The following is a 23,976-nucleotide window of genomic DNA, read 5'->3' as shown; positions in this document are numbered from 1 at the left end:
AGCAAAAGAAATCACACCTAATCCACTCTTTCCACGTCCCCATACTTACACCAAGAGCACACTTGAAGCATTCTTTATCAAATCTGTACACTGGGGAGAGGATTTCAAAGAATTTCAGAATACTTTCTTCTCTGTTAAGGTTGGCAAACTGTCTAAACGTCTGCTGGATCAGTTTTCTTAGTGTCTTGGCCTGCACGATAAAATTATAAAAATCTTTTTAGAGTCAGCAATGAGTAAAGAGCACAGCAATAATAGCTAGCATCAACGATTTCTTTCCTACCCACCACCTAATACCACCTATGTTCACATTACTACAACACGTCATATTTATCAAAGCTTTATTTCTTTTTTTAAGATAACTGTAATAAAACACACATAAAGTATACTATCTTAACCATTTTTAAGTGTACAATTCAGTGGTTTCGAGCTTTATTTCTTAAATAGAAATTTGTAAGGAAATAATTTGCTTATTAGAACATGTGTTAAAAAGTTGGGCAATAAAAATATGTGCTGTATGTGCACATGATGGGGCGTTGGCCAAGGTGAAGGTACAAAGGCACTCACACATTCCACTGTTATGAGGCTAAGTCGATACAACCTTTCTGAAGGGCAATTTGGCAACACAAGTCAAAAATCTTAAAATCCCCAACTCTTGATCCAGAAATTAAAATCCAAGGACATTATTCTTTAGAAATGATTACAGAACTATACAAAGATTCAGCAACAAGGAGGCTCACTGCAGAACTGTTCATAGCAACACATGGATGGGTTACACACTTCATGGTGTCTGTCTACCCAATGTTCTGTGCAGCCCTCAAGACTGTTGTGTGGAACTAATTTACTGACGTTAAAATATGTATCAAAACATTACATGAAGAAATATGACAAAACAACCTGTACATACAGTACAGATGCCTTTAAAAGGAGAGCATCAGAGATGGGACTCATACACAGACACGTGTGAGCACAGGTGTCAGCACACACGCATCAGTGAACAGTGAGGGAGATAAACCAACTACACCTCTCTTTTCTGTGTAGTGGGATCACATGTAATCTTCTGGCCCATTTTTCCTTATTTGAGTTTTCTAGTTACGCACTGTGAGCATCTGGATACTGGAGGGAAGTGCTCTCCAGGCAGCAAGCCCAAAGTCCACGGGGTGTCAGAGGAAGCCCGAGGAAGCCAGTGGGCAAAGGATGCGTGATGAGGTCTAAGGAAGACGGGATGGAGGATGCCAGGCTACGGTAAGGACTAGGCTTTCACTCTGATGAGACGCAAAGTCCTTGGGCAGCCTTGAGTAGGAGTGACGTTATCCAACTTAGGTTTTAACTGGAATACTCTGGCCCCTGTGCTGCGAACAGTATGAAGGAAGCAGGAGAGACTCATAGGATGCTGCATAAGTGTAGAAGCAGAAAGGGGTGAGAAATCATATTCTAGATTTATTTTGAAAAGAGAACCAACAAGATATACTGATAGGTAAGAGTCACCATTGAACTGAAATGGGAAAGACTGTGGAGGAGCAGGGCGGCAGGTGAAGGTCTCAGAGAATACCAGGAGCCCACTTTAAACCTAAACGTGAGATGCACACAGACAGGAATCAAAGCCAAGAGGAGAGGACTAGGGGAGAGGGAGATGGAAGCCTGCAGCAGCCTGCTACTCTCAGCAGGTCAGTGAGATGGGGAGCAGCCAGGAGCTGAGGCCAAGGTGTGGCTGCTGAGGCATGTAGGAGGGGAACCAGGAGGGAGTGGCATACTTTGGTGGGGTCACGGAGGCGACAGCCTGCCTGGAGTGGTTCGAAGGTTCCAGTGTGGTCAAAGGATTACTGGATCTGGGACACCACAGAGAGTGAGACACGCAGTTACAGAGGGGCTGCAGTTACTGGAGGTGAGGCCCAGTGTAAGAGGCTGAGAGAGGGCAGAGGACAAGACTCCTGGAAGACACGCTCATCCTGTGTGTACATGCTACCATGCTAAGCAGCAGGAAGTCACAGTGAGGAACAACAGCAGAAAAAAACCAATGAGCTCGAGCAGCTGGAGCAGGGAGCAATACCCATTCAGGGCTAGTTTCCTATGGACACAGAAACAACCCTCGGGCTCCCCACCAACCAAATAAGCCTGGCCGGGAGTGACTGCCAGAGCTTTCTCAGGTCTGTACTCACAAGAGGGTTGTGAGCTCCAAGCCCACAGAATCCAACGCTGGACAAGAACCAGAAAATCCCTGCTGTCTGAAAAGAGCCCAGATTCGTTTTACCAGGAAGGATGCCTTAGAAAGCATCAGTTCTTTCCTATTTTCCCAGCGAGGGAAGAATTCCACAAAATCTACCGCTCTAGAATCTCTCGATATTAATCAATATATTTCCAGACTTGTAGGAACCAGCAAGATTGTTTTGCATTGCAATTCACCCCTATTTATAGAGTTTCATCATCCGCTTTGTGTTTGCCTAGATTCAGGAAACAAGGCATCTGTCTATCCATGCCATTCAATTTTAAACCAATTCATATACAGAGAGGTAACTACCCAGAATGTGGTACTTCTTCAAAATGAAGCAGTATTATTAGGTTGAATCATCAGAAATTGCTGCTATCCAGCCATTTTGAACTACAAAAATAATTTAGTATTAGTCAACGTAATATTTATCAGATGCTGCCAGCAACAACGGACTCCTAGCCTTCCTAGATGAAAAGGTTATAATGTAAAGCCAAAGAAAATCTGCGATGAAAGAATAATAGGCTGAGAATATATTAATTGAGGAATTATCTTATCTGCCCACCCATTAAATGCTAAATATAGATATGTTAACAGTGCATGCAAAGTGTGCTTCTTTTCCACCCTCTCTACAGGGCACTACATCAGATGGTAACTTGCCCTGCAGACACAGCTTTCCTGCCCCCTGGCACCCCCTCAGTTCTGGCACACAGCAGATGCCAGGAACCCACTGCTGAATGACTACTAAGCCAGGCATTCCTGTGCTTGACAAAAACATTAAGTCTGCAATGGGCACCTGCTGATCGTAGAAATGAAAATGATAACTACTTTCTCCAAGAATAAAACTAAATGTTCCTGATGGTACTCTAGGAAACGGCTTTATTTTATCACTTGGGAATTGTCCAGATACTTCAAAAAATTGACAACTATTGATCTCTTAACATTTCTAGTTCTGAATTTAGATTTCTACTGTGAGTTACATTCAGATAAAATGAAATTTGGCTACTTCGACTTGCTACCTCATTTTAGATTTACAGAAGAGCTGCAAAGACAGTACAGAGTTCCCTTAATTCTCTTTACCCAGCTCCCCTAAAGTTAACATTTTACATGACACAGGCACAGTTGCTAAAACTAAGAAACCATCATCCTACAGTACTAGTCACTGAACTACAGACTTTGCACAGATTTCACTAGTGTGTCCACTCATGTCCAGGATCCCACACTGCTTTTACTCAAGTCTCCTCAGTCTCCTCCAGCTGTGACAGCTTCTTGATACTTTTCAAGATTAAGGATCAGAATATTGCAGAATGTGCCTCAATTTGGGTCTTACTTGTTAGTTTTACTAGTATAATGTTTTAAAAAATGTGTCGCTGGCACTACTAAGACTAAAGAGACAGAAATTTAAAATATCTTATAAATTATTCTTAGTATTAAGGCACATACATCCTGATTCTGTTTTGCCATCAATCATAACTTATTTAAGTTCATTTCAACCCTTCAATGTGAGTGTTAACTATAAACAATCCTCTAGAAATCTAAATATGAAGGAAAAGCCACCTAAAACAAAATGGCCTTTGGAAGAGCATGTATTAATGGATCTAGCCATTTTATAGGGTTATTCTGGAAGAAACAAGAAGCTGGTGTGAATTTCTTGTTAGTTGAACTTTCACTGGCAATAGTGGGACTGTCTGAACACAACCTAATTTGTATTGTAGTTGTTACACACTGTAAGGGCATATGTTTACATGGGTACCATTTCCCAAAAGAGTTTGACAGCAATCAGTGCAATGTTGAAAGAATTTATGTAGAAGGTGAAGAAATTTTGGCCTAAGGATATGAACTGATTAAGCTATTTAAGCAGCCAAATATACATTATTTGTTTTACAAAGTTACAATGATTCCTTTCTTGTTAGAAAGCGTGTGAGAAATGAGTTCTACCAACCTTATTTATCAGCCACTAGATGAATCTGTACCTAATAGTAGCTAAACGTTAATTTTATTCTCCCTTACTTGCATCAAAATCAGCAGCAACTGAACTTAAAAAACACAACTGCTACGTGTTTGGTTTGTGAAAAGTTTTCTCAAGTTGTCCAAGGTCAACTCCATCCTCTCCACTCGCGTGGCAGCCACTGCACGCAGGCCTGTTCCCTGCACGTTTCGTTCACCTCCATCACCTCCAACTCTTCTTGCTTCCGGTCTTTTTGCTTTCTATCTGTCCTCCGTGCTGCTGTCAGATTTATAAGGTAAATCCGAAAAGTGATCATGTCCCTCTCCTGCTGCAAAATCTGCAATGAGTCCCCAGTGGCCCTAAATGCTCTGATCTCAGTATTCAGCCACACAAAGTGACCGCTTGCCCACAGTGATCGCACACTGTCTGAGCTCTGCACACAGACAGGGCTGACCAGAGAACCGGCTGCAACTCTAGGCAGTGGGAGCAGCACATGAGAATCAGCAGAAGTGTCAGGACAGGGAGGCCAACTGGGATGGACCCCAGGGCCAGCCTGAAAGACACTTGGAGGGAACGAATCCTGTGCAGGAATGGGGACTTTTTCGGAGTGGCGGCAGCATACCCAGGGAAGCAAACTTCTCTAGCTTCACAATTTTACTATCTTCTCAAAGAGTCTGACTCCTCCTATCTTGATGCCCTTTTTCACACTGTACCCTCTACCTAGAAAATGTCTCTGTAATTCTAGTCATCTTTCAAGTTGCCCTTAAAGTCATTTATTCTTTCATTTACTCATTTCATTTCATTTAAATAAGGTTTACCAAATGCTACTACATGCCACGTATTGTGCCCAACACAGGGTTTAGAGTGGCGAATGCAGCAGATATTATCTTTGCCCTCATGGATCTACACATATAGTGGAGGCATGCAAGACAAAACGCAAACAAGTAAATAATTATGCAATTAAAAACTGAGAAAGTAAAATTAAAAATTAAGATACTGAGCAGATCCTAAGATAGAGAAGAACATTTCTCCATTTCTACTTAGGGTGGTGAGGAGACTGTATGAGAGAGCACTGAAGCTGAGGTTCAGAAGAGCCAGTCATGGGGGAGACCGGGGCCATGGACAAGGGTCAGGCCAGTCCTCTGACAAACCTGCTAGGGCATTCTGTGTCACCTTGGCTACACTTACACCATGGCACCTGTGACCTGTATCCAGGGTGCCCTGTTTTGACTGCAAGGATCATTCATTCATTCATTCATTCATTTTTGTGTGTGTGAGGAAGATCAGCCCTGAGCTAACATCTGATGCTAATCCTCCTTTTTTTTTTTGCTGAGAAAGACTGGCCCCGGGCTGACATCTGTGCCCATCTTCCTCTACTTTATATGGGACGCTACCACAGCATGGCTTGACAAGTGGTGCGTCAGTACGTACCCGGGATCCAAACCTGCAAACCCTGGGCAACCGCAGCGAAGCACGTGCACTTAACCACTTGCGCCACGGGCCGGCCCCGAGGATCCTTTTTAAATGTAGAATAATTTCTTGGACTCCCAAATGACAGCAATCATACCTCTCGTGATAACTGCTTATCTACATATAGCTTTGAGGAGACTTTGCAATAATTCTGAAGCCACCAAAGGCCTCACATTTGAGAACTACTGATGATACTATTAATACGATATAGCCGTTTTCAGAGACTTTTCTGCTTTTTAATTTCACATTGGGTAGTGCACTATGTTATTCAATGAAAACATAAATGCACTAAAGAACTATGTCTTATGCTTGTTTGAATGCCTGCTCCACACCCAACCCCCCAGCAAACTGCAGATTTATGCATAGAGGTATCCCTTCCACTCAAGGATCTTCCCATGCCTTCTTGGTACCCACAGCAGGGACTCTCCATATCAAACTGAGTCTTCTGTCCTCGCAACTCCAAGAGTATGGCCACCTGGCACCCACAACTTTCTGGAAGGACACACTCTGCCATTCTCATGTTCCTCCAAGTACTCTGGATTTCACCTCCAACCCACCATGGTAAATTTCACTTGAAGCTCTTTGTCCTCTGACTGCCGCACCCGAGCCAATTCACTCATGCCAGTGGTCTATGCGCTACTTGCCAGTTGCAACAGTGTCTCACCCATCTCTGTACCCAGCCTTTACCAACTGCATGGCATGTGCTGGAAGAGCTGGTTCTCCCACAGTTCACTCCAGCATTTCATCAACAGATCAAGAGACGTTAATGAAAATAAAGAAGCAGAGTAGTGACACTAGGAAAAGGGCCTGACACATTAAAGAAGAGTACACTTCTCCTCTCCAGTTCTTAAACACGCCTTACTATATTTGTAGACTACTGTATACTTTAAAATGAACACTTGTGTACTCACTTCCCATTAGATTATCAAGAAGCTATGTCAGAAAGGGAGGGCTATCATTACTTAGGCTGAGTAGATAGGTTTTGGGGAAAATCAATGACAAGTCCCTACAGTCCTGGTCTTGATGGGACAAGAGCAAGCAGAACCCAGACATCTGAACACAGGGCTTTTGTCACAGACTGCATTTTATACCAAAACTGTGACCCAAAGACAGGCAACGAAACAGAGTTGACCACATGTAGAGAACAGACAATAACAGCACAATTGCCAAGAAACTCTTATATGGAAATGTGCCTCAGATTAATGCAATAAAAACTGCTGGATTTGGCATTTTATCATTCTTAGTAATAAGGATGATGCTCATCCTCCTCTTCATACTAGATAACATCTATTGAATTCTTTCTGTGATCACTGTTCTAAGAGTTTACACTAATTAACCAATTTAATGCTCACATGAACTCCATGTGTCAGAAAGTGGTTTTATCCTCACTTAACAGATGTGGAAACTGAAATACAGGAAGATTAAGCAACTTGGCTAAAGTCCCACGCAATTCAAGTTGATGAAGTCAGAATTTTCACAAGGCAGTTTGGCTTCAGAGTCAGTATTTGGAACCATTATGCTACATCTCTCATGACATACATCTTATCCTGCTTGGGCCTCAGTTCATGGGATGGTCTTTCATATGGCGGTTCTGGTGTAGAACATGACTTTTGTGATAAAACGTTAGAGCAGTAACAGCCACCACTTATGAACTGCATTGTGACAGGTACTGTGATAAGTAACATATATACATTAATCTGTTAAATATTCACACCAACCCTACAAAATATTATTTTCTTCATTGTAGAAATAAGAAACCAGGCCCAAGACCATGAGGCTGGTAAATGGCTGAGCTCATATGAGCCAAACTCGGTCTTGACCCAGAGTCTGTGTCATCCCACCACACCTGAACATCCTGACACAGATAAGAACAGAGGCTCTGCCAAAGTTACTAATGAGGAGGAGGGTCCATGTAGTTGAAATAGGAGAAGACAGATCTTCAGAACGCACTTACACGCACAGAATGCACTTACACGCACAGAATGCACACACACACTTCAGCTACCACTACGATCCTTTTATGTACCGCTGTGTTAAAATGCCTGAGACTATCAAGACCCAGGGGACGAGGACTACTGCGCACGCAACCGTCTTAGTTTTGTACTTAGCTGAGTATCACACACAAGCAAGAAGTGAAACCATGGTTTTGTGGGAGAACGCTGTACCCAGAAAAATCTACTTGCCATTAATATGACTAGAATAACTCTTCGTTTTTTACTAAGTTATAATTGTAACTTTTACACATAAGGGGGAAAACCACATCATTTTGTTTTCCCAAAGCAGTCACCATGGGGAAGGTATTTGCATAATGTGGTCGTCTGATTATGATAAAGCAGACTCTAATTACCTTGACAGAATCCAGTAAACTCCTAGGGAAAAATCGCTTCAAACCAACATCTTTTCTGAAATATAAAAAGAAGCATATTAACAAATCACACCACCAAATCAACTAATATAATGACATTATTGCAAGAACACAAAAGCAGTTTAAATTATTTATTCTTCCACATATTATTCAGGAAGGAAATAAGTATAAAGAAGTTCCAATTTACCAGCATATTCGTGGAAGGAGTGGGACAAATCATTTTCTAGATATGTGCAGAAACATCAACACAAGTTGGTTTAAGGAAAAAGTCTTTTGTCTTTTTCTTAAACTTTACTGTAGAAAACTCTTCTAAAATATTGCCTATTTGAAAATTACAACACATAAATAAACTATTCTTTTTTTAACACTGCTTGAAGGTTGGCCTTAAAAACATCAGTTCCAACTGCGTAATATTCCAATTTGTAGAGAAAGTAGACTGGCCTGATTACAAAAAGATTTGGGATATACCATGGAAGTTTGAAAAAAAAAATCCCTTGGATTAATCCTAAAAGTTGACTTTTTTTTTTTTTTTTGGTGAGGAAGATTGGCCCTGAGCTAACATCCATGCCAATCCTCCTCTATTTTGTATGTGGGACACTGCCACAGCATGGCTTAACCAGCGATGTGTAGGTACACGCGTGGGATCTGAACCTGCAAACCCTGGGATGCCGAAGCGGAGCGCATCAACTTAACCACTATGCCACGGGGCTGGGCCCCTAAAAGTTGACTTTTTTTTTTTTTTTGGGGGGGGTGAGGAAGATCAGCCCTGAGCTAACATCCATGCCACCCCTCCTCTTTTTGCTGAGGAAGACTGGCCCTGGGCTAACATCCGTGCCCATCTTCCTCCACTTTATGTGGGACGCCACCACAGCATGGCCTGACAAGCGGTGCATTGGTGTGCGCCCAGGATCTGAACTCGGGCCGCCAGCAGCGGAGCGCGCGCATTAAGCACTACGCCACGGGGCTGGCCCCAGTCGACTATTTTTTAAAACAAACTTTTTTGATTAAGATATTCATTCACCTAATCAAAGTTTATCATCTCAGTTTCATACAGCAAATAAAAGAAATTAAGTGATGCGCCTAAGGTCAAAAAGCTGAAAGTGTGGAAATATTGGAAATTCCAGTGATTTTCTTTAGATCAGGCTACAAAATTAATCATTATTATCAAAAGCCTCAAAGCATTCTGGCCAAAGAAATAGATTGGAAAGAATAGCTTCTTTTTTCCTACTTACTTTGGGGACTAAGTGACCCAGGGTTTTCGGCCACTAGATGGCAATCGTGTGCTGGTAAAACGAAATACAGCCTTTATAGACATTAATGTCAGGAGACACGTGGAAAATAGGAAAAGATCAAGGAGAAAGGTGAAATACAGGTATGTTTTCAGAATTACATAAGGAAACAATAAACTAAATATAAAGTATAAAAAATAATAAAACGAGTGACTTCTTCATCTATAACTGAAAGTTAACTGGCATTATTAAAAAAACCACAGAAATCACGTCCGAGTTTACCATGGTTGATCCTATTTCCAAGCATTTTAATTCTCTATTCTATAAGCTGACTACCAGTTAGTACCTAAACCAATGACAACCTTGCTAAATCCAAAATTGGTCTCGGTTCTCATTCTTTTTTATTCTATTATTATTATTATGTTTGCTACATCCTTATAAACTTCTTTCTCGGCTTCTACGACATACTGCTTTCTGCTTTTACCTATCAGTTCATATAAATCCCAGTTTTCCCTGTACTTTTCTAGCCACACAAACACCTGTTTGGAACTTCCCTCCCTTACTCTCTCAGAGCTGTACCACCTACTGTGACATAGCATGTGAAGGGGCAGTGGCCACCCAAGCTCTTCCCTCTCTTGTGGCCTCCTAAACAGACAAGGACTTCGCATGTTTGGAATTTTGGTGCTAATCACTATGGGAAGGAGGAAAATAAGCACATAAAAGAAAAACACCTGAGAATCTTTAAGGCATTATTCCTGAGCATTCTCTTCTCTGTTTTCCTTTTCAGGCAACTCTTCCATAATAAAAAGCACTTATTTTCCTATCAGAGGGATCTGGACTGGAATCTTGGCTTTGCCATAGGATGCATTTGGCTATTCCTTAATACCTGTAAACAAAGAGAATGCTAATTCCTGCTGCATACGGTGGTGCTAAGGATGAAATAAGAATGTGTTAAGTCCCTAGAACTCGAAGAGTAGCTTCCTTTCCTCCAAAAATACCACAGATGTCTCTCCTGTCTGGTGAGAGTTTGATCCACACGCCTGACTACCACTGTTTCGAGCAGAGCAAGGTGTGACTTGATTCCGCCATTAGCTGAATATACTGTAATGGGGAGAGGAGGGTCTGAGCTGGAAGAGGAGGTGGGAAGGAGGCTCTCGCAGGGGCCCAGGGAAGAGACGGTGGGAGGGTGGGCAGCAGAAGTAGTGAGAAGTGGAGCGATTCAGACGTTTTGGACATAGAGCTTTACGGCTGGACACGTGAGAGAAAAGGGATCAAAGATGATGGAGGGAATGCTGACGCCATGTACCGAGAAGGAGAAGGCTGGGGGTGGGTGTGGGGCAGTTACCAAGAGTCTGTTTCAGACACGTGGGGTTTGAGCAAGGTGTGTAGGGATTTCAAGGAGGCGGTCGCCGCACAAGTCTTTGGAGGAGGGGCAAGACCAGGGCAGAGGCGATGTCCTCTTCCCGACCACAAGACTGGCAGCTGCCATCAGTCAGCCTGGTTATACATCTATTTTTCTTAGTCAAGTGGAAAGTAAAGAACTTATTGTACTCACTTCTGTCACAAATGGGAAAATTGATGATAGACCAAGGTTATATGTTTCAAGGAAAATGAGAGCGTATTTCTTTGCGAAAATGAAGCCTATTACTAGGTGTTACTTTTACTTCCAAGGCGAAGATAACACCATCTGAGAACAAAAAATCTAAGGCCAACTAATGCTTAGCAAGTATGCAGTTTAGTTTTTTCCAACTACTTTTAAGTTATAATTTGTCCATATATTAGAACTCTCTTAAATGGGACACCTGCCAAGTGAGAAAATAAAAATGAGGCTAAAGTACACAAAATCATTGGCAAAATTCACAAACACCACTACCCTTAACACATTTCCATTAATTTAATCAAGAAAAGCCAATCTACTTTAGGCTTCGTGATGGAGGACGCTGAGAAACTCTGAGGAGCACCTAAGGCACTCCTCACAGTCTGAAGGAGAGCCTATTATTAATAGACACCTAAATTTAAACCCTCTCCCAGGACCCCAAGCAGGGACATGCAGGCTGTCCCATTTTTAATACGAGGTGGCCTCTCTCTGTGCTGTGTGTGTCCTACTGGTTTATGATGTGCACTCTCATCTGCAGTGGTTCAGCTTTTAGCTTCATGTGGCATAAACCTCATTTGAGCCCAAACTCTACAAAACTGTGAGATAATGTGAATAAAACAATAAATACTACGAATACATCATAAACAAAATACATTTATTATAAGGCAAGTAATTTGGAAGGAGGTGGAGAGAGTTAGGATATCTCAAAGTTCTTGTGTTGTTTAAAAGAAGATAATTTTAAAACTTCTCTTAAGTTGATATAGAAAGTTAAAATGTAAAGTTAACTAATATAAGAATAGAAATAGTTTATAAATTTCCAAATCAATAGAGAAGAAGACTTGGAATAAGAAAACCACCTAAGAAAAAAAAAAAACCCAAACCACACATATACACAAGCCCCTCACCCCAAAAACAAAAACAAACAAAAAAGGGCAATAGAAATAAAGATAACACAAGCCAGTCCAAATAAATTAATGAATTGTTCATACCTAATAAATACAAATGTATTAAACTTATCAGTTAAAAGAAAGACTTGGCAAACTGGATTTAAGAAATCTAGCTCTAGAAATTTATGAGCGAACACACCCTAAAAAAATCTAAGGACGTAAAAAAATTGAAAGTAAAAAACGGAAAATATAAACTATGCCAATGCTAATCTAAAGAAGGCAAAACAGACTAAAACAGGGAAAAAAAAAACCCAAAACAAGAAAATATTATCAGGCATACTGAGGATCTCTAAATAATGACATAGCATTCAATTTACCAAGAAGATATAAGCGTTCTGTTTGCATGTTTAAATCAAAAACCTGAAAATATAAAGCAAAAATTAATAGACCTACAGGATAAAGTCAGCAAAGCCACTACTATATAGGGAGATACACACCTCTCTTAATCATTGATATGTCAAGAGACAAAATACCAGTAAAGACAGACAATTAACAAGCTTGACTAGAAAACACATTTTTTTAAACCACACTAAAACATTTATAAAAACTGACCACACAAAGCAAATACCGTCACGTATCACATAATAACGTTTTGGTCTACGATGAACTGCATACATGACAGTGGTGCCATAAGATTAGTACATCTAGCTGAGGTGTGTAGTAGACTGTACCATCTAGGTTTGTGTAAGTAGACTCTGTGATGTTCGCACAACGATGGAATCACCTAATAATACATTTCTCAGAACATATCCCCATTGTTAAAGCGACGCCTCACTGTACAGCAAAATGTTAATAACTGTAGAATCTAGGTGGTAGATACACGTGTTCACTGCATAATTCTTTCAACTTTTTGTATGTTTGGAATTTTATCATAATAAGATACTGGAGGGAAATGATCTTATACCAGTCCACAAAGAAAGTCTCAACAAAAGCAAAAGAAGTTCTTATCACACAGACCACTCTCTCTGATTATAATGCAACTAAGCTAAAAGTTAATTTAAAAAGATAACGTTTTAAAAAATCGACAAATTTGGAAATGTAAAAATAGAAATGAATCCACAGAAGTTTTAGAACAAACATCATGTCTTGAAACTCAAGAACCAAAATGAAAATAACTGATAGATTTTACTACATTAAAAAAAGAAAAACTTCTCATGATGAAAAGCCATATAATCATAGTTGAAGGACAAAGACAAAATGGGAAAGAACATATAGAACAAATACTACAGAGAAGATTAATATGACAAAGACCTCTTAATATTAATAAGAAAAAACATAACCATATTAGAAAAACTGATGAAAAATACAGCCAATTTACAAAAGAAAAATAAAATGGCCCATAAATGGGAAGGTGTTTAATATCAAGAATAATCAAATTAATATAAATAAAACAAGCTATTATTTGTTACCTATCAGACAGGCAAAAACGAACAACAAAAAAATGGTGACATTGCCTTATACTGTTATTAAACTGAATGTCTGCCATTAGGTGACTGGTTAAATTTAGTATTATACATCAATTTGATGGAATAATATGCTAATGTATATTTATATTTAGTCACATGGAAATATCTCTTTGGCATAAAGTTGAACAAAAAAGCAGGATGCATGTCTAGTATCGTTACTCGTATATTAAACTATGCATTGCCTTGTGCACATGTGTATTAAAAAGGGGGCTCAAAGAATATTTATGAAGACTGTGAAGGTGGTTAACACTACCTGATGGGATTGGAACATTTTTCCCTACCTGACAGTGTAGTTTCAATTTTCTCAGCTAGAATATATTATTACCCTTCTAAACAAATAAATTAAAAACTATTTTAAAAGGGCTCAAAACTGAGTTAATAGAAGAACTCTGACATTCTTTTATATGATTTTTTTTCTTAAAAATACCTTCGAGAAAACTCTACACAGTTTGGTTTTTATCATGATTGACAATCACTCTCTCCTCTGGATAATGATCACAGTGACAATTACGGGCAACACCTTTTCAGTGCTGGACACCATACTAAGCTCTCAGCATGGATTAGCCCCCGTAACCCCCCACGCTAACCCAATACGTAGGTAGACACCATCCCCACTTCACAGATTTGGAAACGGACACCAAGAGCTTACCAGCCCCAGGTCAGCAAGTGGAAGAGCTAGTCCAGGGTGAACTAGGACTTGAACCCAGATGTTGTGCTGCAGGAGCCCACTCCACAAACCCCCGCTCATCCACAGACAGGGGAGCGAATTCACACAACTTATACCATTACAAAGACTCACTACAGTGAGGCAAAAGCACAGGAATTATAAGAAAGGAAGTACAGCAAAATGAGCACAGCAATATCCTGGAACTGCAAATCTCTTAAATTCCCCCTTCTTTTCCTTAACTACCATGTTTACTTAACCTAAATACCATAAATATATAAGAACTAAAACAAAACAGCCGTTTCAAAAAAACCTAGATAATTCAACTTTTCATCCATATCCTCTAAGAAGGCATCTAACTGACAAAATCACACTCTCTCTATTTCTCCTGTTTGCAGGTAATAACCACCGCAAGCCCTGACTGATGTACGGTAATTCCCACATGCTCCATTTTGTTGACCCCCACGAAAACTCTGAGGTTTCTGAGGCACTGACTAATATCCCAGTTTGTCCTCTTCTATATGTCTATTCTCCTGTTGCCTCAATTTCTGTGATTTCTAAAAATAAACCAAATTTACACCAACTTTAACGCAATTTTTGACTCGCATTTCAAACACATCCTCCTCTCTCCAAACATCCCGTCCACGACCCCTCCTTGATGAATACATGCTTCTTCATCTTTTTTCTTTTAACTGCCCGTTCTTGCTGCTAAAAACATGTCAAGGCATTATCTATGGAGAGTTCACTCAGGCTCGTTTTCCTGTAACTCTGTGCCTCTTACAGTACCTCTGGCTCACTTCACTCCCGCGACACCTCTGGCTCTCACAGACACTTTCAGTTCTCTCTCACGTTGCTACCTCGGCCTCTCACAGAGACAGGGCAGAACACACCTCACACCATTCTCCCTCCCCAGTCCCTACAGCAGGACAGGCTTCCACAGTGACCCAGAAGACGAGCACAGCTGTTCCCAGCACCCTGTGACTCTAACTCTGCCCCTCGATTTACAACCCAGGTCACTGACCTAGCCCACCTCTTCTGACTTCACACGACTACTCACCATGGATTGGACCGTTTAGATCGTCATCTCTAACTACCCGCTGGCTTTTTGCCTCCTCAGTTCTCTCACCATTTTGTGTGTGTATGTGTGTGTGAGGAAGATTAGCCCTGAGCTAACATCTGTTGCCAATCCTCCTCTCTCTTTTTTTTTTTTGTGAGGAAGATCAGCCCTGAGCTAACATCCATGCCAATCCTCCTCTTTTTGCTGAGGAAGACTGGCCCTGGGCTAACATCCATCACCAATCCTCCTCCTTTTTTTTCCCCAAAGCCCCAGCAGATAGTTGTATGTCATAGTTGCACATCTTTCTAATTGCTGTATGTGGGACACGGCCTCAGCATGGCCCGAGAAGCGGTGCGTTGGTGCGTGCCTGGGATCCGAACCCGGGCTGCCAGTAGCGGAGCTCGGGCACTTAACCGCTAAGCCACAGGGCCGGCCCCCTCCTCTTTTTTTTTGCTGAGGCAGATTGGCCCTGGGCTAATATCCGTGCCCATCTTCCTCTCCTTCATATGCGGGACCCCTGCCACAGCATGGCTTGATGAGCGGTGCATAGGTCTGTGCCTGGGATCCAAACCTGTGAACCCCGGGCCGCCGAAGCAGAGCGCATGAACTTAACCACTATGCCACCGGGCCAGCCCCTCATTTTTTTTTTTAATTGAGATAAATTTTTTATTTTACAATGGTTTTAGACTTTACAGAAAAGTTGCAAAGACAGTACAGAGAGATCCTCGAATACTCCCCACCCAGGTTTCTGCACTGTTAATATCCTGCATTACTATGGTACATCTGTCACAACCAATAAATCAATATTGAGACATTATTACTAACAAACTCTATACTTTATTCAGATTTCATTAATTTTTCCCTATTGTCATTTTTCTGTTTCAGGATCCAATGTAATCATCACGTCTCCTTAGGCTTCTCTTGGCTGTTTCAGTTTCTCTGACTTTCCTTGTTTTTGATGATCTCGACAGTTTTGAAGATTACTAGTTTGGTCCAATTTTGTAAAATGTCCCTCAACTGGAAATTATCTGTTTTTCTCAGGATTAGATCGGGGTTATGGGTTTCCGGGAGGACGCCAATAGAGGTGAAGTGCCATTCTCATATCACCAGATCCTGTCAAGGGTACGTCCCATCAACATGACTTACCATTGTTTTTTTTTTTTTAAAGATTTTATTTATTTATTTTTCCCCCAAAGCCCCAGCAGATAGTTGTCTGTCATAGCTGCACATCCTTCTAGTTGCCGTATGTGGGACACGGCCTCAGCATGGCCAGAGGAGCGGTGCGTCGGTGCGCACCTGGGATCCGAACCCGGGCCACCGGCAGCACAGCGCACGCACTTAACCGCCAAGCCACGGGCCGGCCCTGACTTACCATTGTTGATGCTGACCTGGATCACCCGGTTAAGGTAGTGTCTGTCGGATTTCTCCTACTGTCAAGTTACTTTCTCCCCATACCCCCTTTCCATTCTCTGGAAACAAGTCACTAAGTATAGCCCATGCTTGAGGGGTGAGATTTTATGCTCCGCCTCCTTTGGTGCTGCAGCTACACAAACTGTTTGGAATTCTTCTGTATAGGAGATTTGTCACTTCTCCTCCACATATTTATTTATTCAATTATTTATTATTTATATTAGTATGGACTCACGGACATTTACTCTATACTCTGGGCTGTAATCTAAAACTATGTTATTTATTGTTTCTTAAATTGTCCCAGATTAGTCACCGGGAGCTCCTTCAGTTGGCTCTTGCAATCCTCTGACAGAGCCTCACCGTTTGGTTTTTTGAGCACTTCCTCCTTTCTAGCACTACAAGATGCTCTACGCTCATCTTATATTTTCCCTCCCCTCCCTCAAATCATGCATTTTTCCAAGGAGCCCTGGTTCGTTTTATTTAAGAATGATATTAGAAACCAAGATCCAGGCACTGGTTACTATCAGAGATTTTTAATGCTGCTGGTATTAGTGACTTTATAACATATGAAATAAACCAACATTTCTCTTTCCTTTTTCATTTAGAAGATACAAATGTTCCCTCAGAACTGAAAATCAACATGCCCCAAACAACTTATCCTCTTCTCCCTTAAGCATGCAACTCTTTCTGTGACTGACAGCCCTGCTGGCCCAGGACAGAAAACCAAGAGTCCTTGGATTCCTCCTCCCTTGCCTTCTTCACCCAAATTTAACCAGCCAGCCGGCCATGCAGACTCTGACTCTGGTAATCTCTGTCTCCACTGCCACTGCTATGGTGTCTACGACAGAGCCTCCTTCTTTCTCAAGTGGAAAGGAAAGATGCAACGATTTCTTGGTTCCCTGCTTCCATTTTTAACCTTCTTTAATAAAATTCCAATCTCATGAATATGGAATTCTAAATCACAAATCTCATATCACTGTCCTGCTTAAAATGGTTCAATGAGTCAGCAGTGCTCAATGACCAAGTCCTTCTGAAGACTGAATTAGACTGTATTAGACTGTTAATGATCCAGCCCCTGTACACACATACCCCTCTCTCTCCTTTAAGCAAGACGTTCTATTCATAACGAACTGATGGTTTTCTAGCCGTTATCTGATCATCCACGTTTCGGGGCCTTCACAAATGCTGATCTCTTTCCGGGTTGGCTCCACGAATGCGCAGTAACCCCCATCTGCCCACACTCCTCTGAGACTCAGGGTAGATGACATCTCCCCAAGAAAGCATCTCAGACATCAGGTATCATCCTCCCCCACACACCCTCTAGAAACTTCTACTTTAGTTCCTAGTACATTATTTTATATTATTGCTTAATTTTACTTCTGTGAGTCTCCCTTCTAGCTGTAAGTTTCCTAAGGATGAAAATTTTGTATACTTAATTTCTGAATCTCCAGCACTTAGCTGCCAATGACTCAGCAGATGTTCAATAATGTTTGTTAAATGAACTAATAAATAAAGAAATAAATGGACAAAAGAACAGACAACGAATCAAATAACCAAACAGGGAAAACTATTCTTGTTTTTCCTGAACCTGCTTTTGAACTGAAGTCAGACCCAGTATTCATCTAAGACAAGACCTTTGATGATTCCTTCAATTCTGATAATCTATATTTTAAGCACTAAAGAGTCTTTCATGCTGAAGAATGTGTCCATTGTAAACAAAAATCTAAACCACAGTGAATGATAGTTTTGTTTTGCCTTTTTTTTTTATTAATGGTATCATTACTTCTATGCCATCAACTGAAGGGCAGGGAAAATTCTACTTAAAATAATTCTGCCTAGTAAGATTTCCTAGTTTATCTCTAACATTTTTCATTCAACTCCAACCATTCCTTTTTGTCCTTATGTAATCTGTTACGAGGCACAGCACGCATGACAGACATGTTCATAAACACACAATCACAAGTATTTGGTGAGTGTCTACCATGTGCTGCACACTGTCAAGAGCCTTGTGCTAGCCCAACATATTACACTCAGAAATCAAGTGATGGATTAGCCTTCAGTATACTGAGACAGGACAGACTGCCTAGGCCATACTCATTCACTTGTCACAACTTGGCACAAAGGAGACTCACGTAATTACAAAAAATAACCATCATGGCTAGTCTACCAGTTATTATTTCAAATGGCTGTACCTGCTTTGTAACTAATTTCCAAAAATATTTCTTTTATTTTTAAATGACCATAACTCCTCTGCAAAATCTTGTTTTCAAAATGGTGGGGGGCCGGCCCCGTGGCTTAGCGGTTAGGTGCGCGCGCTCTGCTGCTGGCAGCCCGGGTTCGGATCCCAGGCGCGCACCGACGCACTGCTTCTCTGGCCACGCTGAGGCCGTGTCCCACATACAGCAACTAGAAGGATGTGCAGCTATGAAGTACAACTATCTACTGGGGCTTTGGGGGCGGGGAATAAATAAATTAAAAAATCTTTAAAAAAAAAAAAAAATGGTGGGATATTAGACTTTCACAGCATGATGGTAGTCGGACTGACCCAGAAAGTCCAAACAAAATCCAAAGCCACATAAAGTCTCTATTACAGTAGAGTAGTTATGGATAATCTTTCACTTTATTTTACCAACATATTCCAAATAGCACAAGAATTTCAGTAATAATATGGTCAGAAAAAGAAAGTGTCGGCAAAAAGTTGCACCATTGCTAATAAAAATAAAACTGAGTTTTACTAGGATATAAGAAATATCGACTCTCTTTTGCTAAATCAATTCTCAAAAGATGAAATGCAGAACTTCTAGTCTCCCAAGACATAAGCTCTAGCTTGGCTTATAGGTTATAGGCATAACAATCTAATATACAAATTAACCTCATTATTGGAAAAGTTTTCAGTTATTCTAAATTTTCTGATACACGAGCAATAAATAACTCCCATATCTCCACTTTTTTTACTAAGAAAAAAATTCCTTAGTAAGCTTATAAAGAGAATATAAATAATAACAGGCAATTCTAGAGTTCAATATAAATTAGAAGCAGAACTTTCATCCAAATATGATTGAATCTACAGAGACAAAAAAGTTTATTTTGTATGTGTTAACATACCATAGACATTATTGGCTTTAAGACATTTATCAACAAATTTAAATGTTTGCTTATATAATTAATGTCATCAAGAATTCTTTTCTTAATAAAACTTTCCCTTTCCAGATATAAAAGTTTTAGAAACAGTAGTGTTTCAGATTTAATATTTAATTTTAAGTAAAGATAAACCAATAAAAACTACAGTTGGAAGAATGATTTAGTTCTGAATATTTGCAGGTATAGCTTAGACATGTAATACTTACTCTAATACTTCATAGTTAGACTTCTTTTCTAGTGCATTGCCCCGCATCTCCCAGTATGATCGCCTAAAATCAGGAAAGATATAAATTTATATGTATGTATAAGGAACGTCTATGTTGTTAAATAATAAAAACTGCAAGGGGGGTACCTAACCACTTTGCAGCTCAACCACAAACATTTGGATAGATTATGAATAAAGAAAGAATTTGATTCACAGCATTATTCCTATATCCTAACAAAGCATAAGTCAGTTAACACAGACCTTTTCCCTTTTAATTTGAAGCAGGGGGCCGGCCCCGTGGCTTAGTGGTTGGGTGAGTGCACTCCGCTGCTGGCGGCCCGGGTTCGGATCCCGGGCGTGCACCGGACCCACCGCTTCTCGGGCCATGCTGAGGCCGCGTCCCACATACAGCAACTAGAGGCTGTGCAACTATGACATACAGCTATCCGTTGGGGCTTTGAGGGGAAAAATAAATAAATAAAATCTTTAAAAAAAAAAAAATTTGAAGCAGGTCTGGCTCTTCATAAATGTGAGAAACAAGATTCCAGTTCTAAAAGAGAATAGCTACATTTACTACTTGTTGTACTGCATCTTTTCTCAAGAAAGAGCAGAGACAAGCAGAACAGCTATAGGGACACCAGACTGCTGCTGTGGCCAGGTGTGCATCACACCTCCTCCTGTGGAGGTGTGGGTGTCACTAAGGGTAACTGTGTCAGACAGGAATCAAAGTAGGCTAGTCCACACGACAGACCTGTCAGGCTCCCGGAGAATAAGTGCTGCCTACCATTCCGAATGCTTACAACCTGCATTTTATCTTTTTATTCCAAGTTACATGTTCAAGCAGTTTCAGGTCTGGAACCAAGTCCTTTTTCTACAAAACCTGCCACGAGTGGGTGGGATTCTCTCTGCATGTACACAGTATCTCACAAAAGACAAGGTTTGGCTTGAGCTGCTTTGGGATACATGGATATTACAAATCATCTGAAGTAATTTTATAGGAGAATGTACAATCAACAAGACTTTGTTTCAAATCTGTCCGTAATAATATAAATACTGTTTTTCTTTCCTTTGGCCTACTTAAAAAGGAATGTACTGGATTTAGATGAAAAATAAAAAATGGCCCCAAAGGATCACTTAATTTGTTCTTTTGCTTTTTTTTTTTTTTTTAAAGATTTTATTTATTTATTTTTTCCCCCCAAAGCCCCAGTAGATAGCTGTGTGTCATAGCTGCACATCCTTCTAGTTGCTGTATGTGGGACGCGGCCTCAGCATGGCCAGAGAAGCAGCGCGTCGGTGCGAGCCCGGTATCCGAACCCGGGTCGCCAGCAGTGGAGCGCGCTCACTTAACCACCAAGCCACGGGGCCGGCCCGTTCTTTTGCTTTCTATTCAGGTGTGGGAGGGTGTGGAGGGGTGCCTAATTTGTCAAGCTTTTCCTTCAGAGTCTAAAACTTGAATCACTGACGCCAAACAAAAATAAAAAAGAGAGGGATAAATATAACATGGGAGAGTCTAGAGCAGGAAGGAGGAAAAAAGTCATTTAGAACCAAGAGAGGAACCACTGCCATTCACATGGGAACTCATGCTTCCCAACTCCTTTTCCAGGTAATACATTATAGTACTGTTTGTAGTAGGAAAAGAATGCCCAAGGATGCTTTCTAAGCTAACTGTAAAGAGGGCCGGGAGAGGTAGCAGGAACATGAAGAGACCAATGAGAGAGATATAATTAAGGCTGAAAACAAATTTTAATGAAGAGTTGAGAGTTATACTTAATAATCTTTGGTCCTTGTAGGAACTATTATTTAACAGCCTTACGCAATATAAAAAATAGTATCTCTGGGGAAAATTATCACAAAGTGTTTTAAGTATACATAATCGAATTTTAGCTAGTTAAACCAACTCATCTTAAACTAGCAGCCCAAGGTAATTTTAATTACTATTATACCTGACAATGGTAAAATATTCTTTTATTCAAAATTTAAAATGGTGGCATAGAAGATAATATATGACAAACGGTGACAAATGTTATCAGAAATAAGAAATATAGTCTCAGACTTCCATTCCCTTTAAATCTGTGTTGTCCGACATAGTGGTCACCAGCCACATGTGGCTATTCATATTTAAATTTAAATTAATGTGCACTAGGCACATTTAAGTACTCAGTATGTACCTCTGGCTCATGACTAGCATATGGGATCACACAGATAAAGAATATTTCCATCATCTCAGAAGGTTCTATTGGAGAGCACTATCTTACACTTACTTACATACTTATGCTCTTATAAATCATTTCATTTTAAATATAATGAAACATCATTTTAAAAGATTCTAAGATTTCCAAAATTAGCAATGTCAACCTAGTTCAGAATATTTTCAAATTTTTAATCAAATTTTATCAATAATCTTTATAAGGAAAAGGAAAATACCTGGATAATTTTCAAAAATAATGAAAACAGGGGCTGGCCCAGTGGCACAACGGTTAACTGTGCGCGCTCCGCTTCAGCGGCCTGGGGTTCACGGGTTCGGTCCCGGGCGTGCACCAACACACTGCCTGTCAAGCCATGCTGTGGTGGCATCCCAAATAAAGTGGAGGAAGATGGGCATGGATATTAGCCCAGGGCCAATCTTCCTCAGAAAAAAGAGGAGGATTGGCAGCGGATGTTAGCTCAGGGCTGATCTTCCTCACCAAACAAACAAAAAATAGTAATAATGAAAACATTGATGAATAAAGACCTCAGTGTACAGTTATCATCTTACCGTATTTCTAGACAACCCAACTTCAAAGCAATGTCCTGGTCCACTTGATCAGCTATCTCTAACATATAATCGCTCTTCACCTACAATAAAAAGGAATGGGAAAAACAATGCTGCTTTAAAAGAATACATTTTAGACTTATTCATTCAATAACTGTTTACTGGGTGCCTTCTGCATACTTTATATGCGCTGTGTCAATAATTATGCTAGATGCTGCATATAAAAATGAGTAATACCAAAAACTATTTAAAGAAACAAAAATCTCCTACTAAGAAGAGTTTATATAATCTACGACCACTTAGACGGGACTTGAAGAAACAACTGTCTGCATCACAAGAATGTCAGGCTGCTTTACGCCCTTCCCACGCTGTCAGAAGTGAAAACAAGAAGGGAGATATCCATTCCCATGCCAGTTTACAATGCATATATTTTCTGAACTCAAACTACAGGCCCAGCAGCATTTTGTGGACCTCAAGGCAAAGGCAAAGAAAATTTATATATTTCAAAATCCATTTAACTCCGCAAATGAAGTGCTTCCACCTCTCTACTGTAAGTAATTAATCTGCAAAGTAATAATATATTTAAAGTCTAATACAAAGAGAAGAATCTAATAGAATTCTATAAATGTCTTCTAAGCAATGATTATGCTCAACTAAACTAACTGAGGGACTGATAGCAGTATCTGAGAGTACCCATCAGTGTGATAACACTTTCAAAGATGAAATGTTAGAAATACTAACATCTCCTCATGGATTAGCATTGAGAGATCAACATCTGCAACTGATTTTGATGACAGGGTGCACTCATTCTGAACCTCAATTAAAAGAAATGTCATCCCTCCCCCTAAAAGGAACTCCATTCTTCTCATGAGTAGACCTGTATCACAAAAAACTGCAGCCAACCATTATACAGAAAACTTTGTGGAAATTTGTCTTGTCTCTTGTTATATAAGTATTTCATAACACCCTTGATTTTGCCTCTTGTCCTCCCTAAAATATTTACTCTCTGGCCCTTTATAGAAAAAGTGTGTTGACCTCCGCCCTAGAAAAAATTCCAAAGATCCTGCTCTTCAACTATTACCTCCTAGCCTGTCAGTTCACTTGGCTCAAAAAATTTTTGTTGTTCTTAACTGCCGTCAAGTAGATTCTGACTCCTAGTGACTCTGTGGATGGCAGAGCTGAACTCGGCCTGGTCTTTTTGCGCCACCCTCTCCCCTTCTGGCGCTATATCAGACAATGTTTCGCTGATATTCATAAGGTTTTCATGGCCAATTTTTTGGGAAGTGGGTAGCCAGATCCTTCCTAGACTGTCTAGTCTGGAAGCTCTGCTGAAACCTGTCCATCACGGGTGACCCTGAAGGTATTTGAAATACCATTGGCATAACTTTGAGCATCACAGCAACAAGCAGCCGCCAAGTATGATACTCAACAGATAGGTGATATGGTTCCCTGACTGGGAAACAAACTTGGGCCCTGACAGTGTGAGTGCCAAATCTTAACCACTAGACCACCTGGGCTGGCT

At 40.5% G+C, this 23,976-nt stretch overlaps 1 protein-coding gene across 7 annotated transcripts in view; it reads right to left on the bottom strand.

Moving 5' to 3' along the window:
• PTK2 (protein tyrosine kinase 2) overlaps window positions 1-23,976 on the bottom strand; it is a 282,896-nt gene that overhangs the window by 121,854 nt on the left and 137,066 nt on the right. For all 7 annotated transcript variants that reach the window (XR_015555941.1, XM_087447406.1, XM_087447405.1 and 4 more), the window contains 4 exons: window positions 22,458-22,537; window positions 19,704-19,766; window positions 7,969-8,023; window positions 50-190 (listed from right to left, as the gene is read on the bottom strand). Coding sequence is in view for 6 of the 7 variants with exons in the window: in XM_087447406.1 (XP_087303532.1) it covers window positions 50-190; window positions 7,969-8,023; window positions 19,704-19,766; window positions 22,458-22,537 (339 nt within the window). In the remaining variant the exon portion in view is untranslated. The remainder of the gene's footprint in view (window positions 1-49; window positions 191-7,968; window positions 8,024-19,703; window positions 19,767-22,457; window positions 22,538-23,976) is intronic.

This window comes from Ceratotherium simum, chromosome 23, assembly GCF_057802395.1.
Source record: "Ceratotherium simum simum isolate JZ-2026a chromosome 23, ASM5780239v1, whole genome shotgun sequence".
Classification (NCBI taxonomy): Eukaryota; Metazoa; Chordata; class Mammalia; order Perissodactyla; family Rhinocerotidae; genus Ceratotherium; species Ceratotherium simum.
This window is presented reverse-complemented; position numbering and strand designations above follow the sequence as displayed.